At 32.1% G+C, this 6,509-nt stretch overlaps 1 protein-coding gene across 1 annotated transcript in view; it reads right to left on the bottom strand.

Annotated features, from left to right (window-relative positions):
- Positions 1-4,459: 4,459 nt before the first annotated feature.
- LOC103607083 (kelch-like protein 1) overlaps positions 4,460-6,509 on the bottom strand; it is a gene marked incomplete at both ends in the record, with an annotated part of 34,414 nt that continues 32,364 nt past the window's right edge. Inside the window, one exon of the mRNA XM_008591635.1 lies at positions 4,460-4,656. Coding sequence (XP_008589857.1) covers positions 4,460-4,656 — 197 coding nt within the window. The remainder of the gene's footprint in view (positions 4,657-6,509) is intronic.

Here is a 6,509-nt window from a genome sequence, read left to right on the forward strand (position 1 = left end):
GTTACGGTTTAACTATATAGGCTGGTAACATTCAGTAAAACAAGCAAAGTGACATTGCATAAGGCAATTTAAGTGAGCCACCAACAAAAGCTTGATCTTAGCAAACATTCCTTTTCCCTACAGCACCTTCCAGGTATCTTTACATATCAATCAGTAACTTGTCTGTCTTTGAATCAGCAACCTTGCTGTATTACAACTCTCTATCTTACAGCAGAGACTATAGCCTGGGGAAAATTTCCTGTTTTTTGCAAGGTCAACATTTTATATGTACTTTTATGAAGTTGGGCTAAACCTGAAAGTACAAGAAACTAGGCCTGGTGAAATATATTTGTTTTATAGTATACTCCATAAAAGGACATTTGAGCTGAGATCTGAATGAAGCAATGGAGTGAAGAGATAGAATATTTGGTAGAAAAGTGTTTTGGTGGAGGGAAGAAAGAGCAGGCAGAAAGGTCCTCAGGTAATATGCTCAGTGTAGTTAAAACACAGTATGAAGGTCAGTGTGGCTAGAACTGTATGAACAGGCAAAATAATGGTAGGGAGTGTGATTAAAAAGAAAGTAAGAGGCAAACCACTTGTAGTCTTTTTGAATGAGTGAATTCGCTTCCCAGACTGCTGGGAGTCACAACTCTAAAAGAGTACTCAAGGGAATTATGGAAATTAATGAGTATATTAGAATGTACTAGACACTTTGGAAGGACAAAAAAAAATTTCAATAGAGAAGATTTGCTGTCTGTCATAAAGGAATTTGCAATATATTTGTGAAGACCATTCACAAAGATATATAAAAGATAATTGATTGCAAGGGGAAGTTTATGATGACATCATGTAATCATCCTAAGGAAAGGAATACTAAGATTTCAAATGAGGGAGAGAATGCCATGAAAAGTTGAAAGATATTTCTTTGGCATGGATAAACGTAAACTGGAAACTGATGAGTAATTTAGAATTTGATAGCAAAGATTCAGACAAGAGAAATATCTGAGTAAAGTAGAAATGAAGGGAATACACAGCACATGTTTAGGAGTGGTGAGATCAATTTCTTTTAACGTTGAGGAAAAACACCTGGGTAGAAGGTCAGAAGCTAGGTTTAGAGGACTATGCCTATCAGAATATGAAGTTTGAATCTGCTGTAATGGGGTTATGTTGAAGATATTGTTGGATTAGAAAAATAAACCATTTTATGTTCTAAATTTGAAAGACTGTGGATAGGGAATTGGAGGTTTAAGCAGTCTTTGAAAGGGCTGTGGAAGTGAAAGTCAGATAATTTTCTGCCAATGGTCTCAACCTTCACTTCAATGCAAATTGTTCTCAAAAGCACAACCCAAAGGCACTGCATTTCTCAAAAACCTCCAGAGGGCTCCCATCACTATCTAGGTGTACATCCGTGAAATAAATAATGTTCAAGGTCTCGCTTGAACTTTATTTTACCTTTCCATTTGCCTACAAATCTGCCTGCAGAGAAAAATGGCTTCTTCTCTTCCACCTTCTATATCTTCCATGAATGCTTCTTTTTGTTAAACTCTAACCCAGAACCACCTGGAGAAAGGATGGCTGGGAAATAAAGTTCCAGACATCTCTTTCAAAAGGCAGAGCTGGAGTTGGAGTGGAAATGACAGTGATGGTCCATGGAAATAGACAACCCAGCAAAGAAGAAAAGATCAGATGACTGAACCAGAGTCTGGACTTTCCATCTTTACCCAAAGCAAATCAATTCAAAAATTATGCTTTCATATAATATTTCATTTGAAGAGAGGAATACACTACTAAAACAAACAAGCAAGCAAACAAACAAAACAGAATCAGAAACACTTAACCACTACTTTTTTAGGCACAAGTCCATTTTAACCAGTACATAAAGAGAACTATTGTCATGTCCTAATTTTATTCAGCCACAGGCAACCATGGTTTTTTTCAACTTTTCTCATACGGTGATTATAAAATATCTAAAATTCTTGTTATTCTAAACTGTTTTTGTTTATCACCCTCTACTGCTTTTAAAATGTGATATTCAGTGTTAAGCACAGATCTCATAATGAAATCTAGTACTGTACAGTGGGACTATATCGTTCAATGATTTTGATGCTATCTTTATATTCATGCAACCAAAGTTTACATTAATGTTTTAGGATTAGTTTCACATTTCTGCTTAATATTGAGCTTGCAATCAAAATTTTTCAGTACTTTGCACATGAACCAAAGCCAAGCTGAGTCACTTTCCCCGAATAGATTTTGAGGTCATTCACACAAAATCAGTATCTAAAGTCAAATAAATGAGTGAAATTTCCAAAGGAAAGATAGCAAATCATACAGTTAGCAGAGAAGTACAGACAGCAGGTAAGGTCAGGATTTTGAAGATCAAATTTACATTTAAAGAGTTTTAGCAAAGAAATTGAAAATGAGAAAAAGAATGTTACTTATGCAATATACAATCGAATAATTAGAGCCTAGAAAGAAGTTAATTCCACCCCAGATGTAGTAGGAAAACTGGGCTGGTTTGCTATTAAAGTAAATAAGAAAGAAAAAGAAAAAAATAGCATAATAGGTTTGCTTTTTAAAGCACAGATTGAATAGATTAGATGAGGACATATGCCTGATTAGACAAGGATTAGAGGCAAATATGTGATGAGAAGTTATAATGCCATAAGCAAAACATTCATTTTAAAGTGTTGGAACTGATGAGAAATAGAGATCTACACAGACACCTGGTCAGTGGATTTTCTTCTTTAAAATAGTGAGCATGAGCATCTGGAGAATATCGGAGCTTCATGTTTACAGAAGAATTTGGAATCATTTAAATTTCAACAGACGTTACACAGTGCATAATCTATCAACGGTCTCAGAAATAAATTAATATAGTGTCTTTCAGACATTGAGCATCTTAGTACTCTTCTATATCTCTGTTTTAAATATATTTTCCTATTGAGTATACATTTTATAAAGTCTCTAAAGAAAAAAATATCATCACTATTGTGTGATAAATTGCAGAACAGTCCAAGCAGCTGCAAGGAAAATGTTTTAATTACTAAATTAATAATTTCAAACTGGACCAGAAGGGACCATTATCCCTGAGGATATGGATGCATATTGTTCTTTGGTTTAGCTAAGCCAGGAGCTCCTAATTGCAATGAAATGTGCCTAAATAAATGATGGCAGTTGAGCTTTGATATTTTGGGTGAAGTATTTGTTCACATTGTTTTTATGTGGTTCATATAATTTCAAAAATAGCATCATGCCCTGTCACGAAATGTTTCTAAAGAAGGATTTGACAATAGAATTACAAATTATGTATCTCCTTCCTTATATTTCTATATTTTATTTAATTTACTAATCTGCTAAAGGATTAAAAAAAATTAAAATAATATTGAAACTCTAGAATATTATGAGTGACTCTCACTAGTGATTTGAAGTGTTAAATTTCAAAATATAAGTTTTTAAATAAATAGCAATTATAAAGCTTAATGAGATTTATGTCACTTAAAATTTTCTCTTAAATTGAAGAGGAATAGCTCTATAATACTTTAAAACTGGTTGTTTTAGTAAAAATAATCAAAAAATAACAATAATAACACTAGCAAATTGGCTAGCTTTATATAGTGTTAACTCTATGCTAGGCACTGTATTAAATACTTTTAGAATGATTATTTTTAGGGTATGAAATATAATGGGGTTAAAGTTGTTGTAAGTGGTTATGCTATTCTAGAATGGAAATAATGTAAAACAAAATTACCATGTAAATTTTACATATTTAAAGTGTAGAATACAAATGACTTAGAATCTCAATAAAGCTGTTAAAAAATACAAACACGTATGCAGACATACATATAAAAATACACAAAAGTAATATAAAATATTCTTAAATTATTTTAAGATTATTTATGGAGTGATATTCAGTTTAAACTTTGAATTATGAAAACGGTATGGAAAGTCAAATTTATAAAAACATAGATCAGTTGTTTTAGGTTTTCAAATATTTTCTCTTAGTGTACAAGTTTCAGGAGTTCTGAAATTCAATCCTCTGTAAGATTTTTTCTCAAATCATACAAGCATAGCCATACAAAATATAATATGCTACTATGGAGAAATTGAATGAAAAATGCAGATAAAAAGATTTTTAAAAAGTCAGCTGGGAAAGTGGACAAAAAAAGGCATGCTGAGAACAGTTTTAAAAAAATTGGTCAAATCAACTTTCCAAACCCCAAGCAGCAAATTATCTATATCTGAATTGCCTGTAAAATGTAAATAAAGTCATAAATCAATAATAAAGTTCATTACATAATAAATCCTTTACTCTGAGATTATAAAATACTACCTGGTACATTGCACCTTCTAAAAAAAAGTGTGCCAAGCATTCAAAGCTCATTTTAACCTTAAAATGTTGTTCAGTGTCACCACAGTAATTATTTTCCTCTCTGATAATATGGTGTACGTCTATTATTAAAATATAATATTTCCTTACCATTGTGTAGCTGTGGGCCACCTTCATTAATTCAATACATCCTTGAGCATCTGCAAATGCTCGGATTCCTAAACAGTTAGATGGATGCAAAAGCTTCATTAGGAAGTGGCAGCACACTTCTACTACTTGAGGCAGCTGGAGAAGGCATGCTGCAGCAAGAAGGTTTTCAATGGTGTCTTCCTTTAATTCCAAGCAACCTGTAAGTGTAAGCGAAGAGAATTATGAAACTGTCTAAACCATGAAATAATAACATGTACCATTGTATTACTCAAACCATTAAAAGGCATGCTGCAGCAAGAAGGTTTTCAATGGTGTCTTCCTTTAATTCCAAGCAACCTGTAAATGTAAGCGAAGAGAATTATGAAACTGTCTAAACCATGAAATAATAACATGTACCATTGTATTACTCAAACCATTAAGCTAATCTGCTAGAATTTATCTGAGCCTAGATTGGTAATCATGATACATATAACTCAGTAGAGTCCAGAAATTGTTTTAAGCACTTTTCATTTCTTACTTCATGTAATGTACCAAACCACCCAGTCCACACAAATGCAATTTCAAATAAAATATCTAAATCCACTTCAGCAGCAAATATGGTTCCTTCTTTGGTTGTGAAATAAGAAAAAAAAGATAGAGAAATAAGGTTAAAACATATGTCTTTAAGCTTAGGGGAGAAGAGATTCACTGTGACAATGTGTATATTTGCACATGTGTATGAAATACCTGTACGTGTATAATTAATTCATGCACATAATTTATATATACATGTGTTGTAGGTTGCTAATATTGTATTTAACTCATTGTGCCCATGTTTATAATTGTCTCTAATTTTTCTTTCCTTTTGGTCAGTTATCATAAGCACAAAAAAATTATCTCTTCAGTGTTTCCTCTTTTGTTTTTTAACTACAGGTTAATTTATTAAAGAATGGGTCTATTTCTGAAATGTTTATAGAACTCCTATTTAAACTATTCTAAGCTTAATTGTCTGGGGANAAAAAAAAGATAGAGAAATAAGGTTAAAACATATGTCTTTAAGCTTAGGGGAGAAGAGATTCACTGTGACAATGTGTATATTTGCACATGTGTATGAAATACCTGTACGTGTATAATTAATTTATGCACATAATTTATATATACATGTGTTGTAGGTTGCTAATATTGTATTTAACTCATTGTGCCCATGTTTATAATTGTCTCTAATTTTTCTTTCCTTTTGGTCAGTTATCATAAGCACAAAAAAATTATCTCTTCAGTGTTTCCTCTTTTGTTTTTTAACTACAGGTTAATTTATTAAAGAATGGGTCTATTTCTGAAATGTTTATAGAACTCCTATTTAAACTATTCTAAGCTTAATTGTCTGGGGATAGATTTTAATTAGCAATTCTATATCTTCAGTGGTTTTTGTCTCATTCAGATTTTCTGTCAGTATCTGGGTAAGGTTTTATAAGGCATATGTTCTCAGGAATAGTTTATTCCATTTTTGTGACACAGACTATAAGCTCTACACTAGAAGTATCTTCACTAATTGTTTCTGAATATAGGGCCAGACCACAATGTTTTTAGTGCAGTGTGACATGTACTGTTTTTGTTAATGGATAATGAGATGAAGGAAAGTGTGTTACTACTAGACCAAAGCATTTTGATGTGAGTGTCCTCATCCATGCTCTTTCCCTTCCACCAGCTAAAGGTGAACAAAAAGTGATAATAAAATTTGAGTGGATGAAAGGTACACAATATGGAAGGAGCCTGGGTTCTGAACAATATGTGCAAGCATTAGCTTATAATAAAAATACTCAAATAGTGAAGCCTAAGTATTTGAATCTATCTAGATATAACTTTATTAGTTCTTGCAGCCAAGTCTACTCTAAATTGTCATTTTTATTTTAATTAGCCAGTTCATGAAATTAGGTAAAAACTTTTACACCATATATTGTTTACTTTTGTCTTCTGTAATTTGTACTTTAAGTAAGTCAAATTTTTCAGTGGATTGTCTGATTAAATAAGAACTTCAGAGAATCAACTCTTTTTGTTTTTGTTAGTAGACAAA

The sequence above is a fragment of the Galeopterus variegatus genome, unplaced genomic scaffold (genome assembly GCF_000696425.1).
Source record: "Galeopterus variegatus unplaced genomic scaffold, G_variegatus-3.0.2 Scaffold7101, whole genome shotgun sequence".
NCBI lineage: Eukaryota > Metazoa > Chordata > Mammalia > Dermoptera > Cynocephalidae > Galeopterus > Galeopterus variegatus.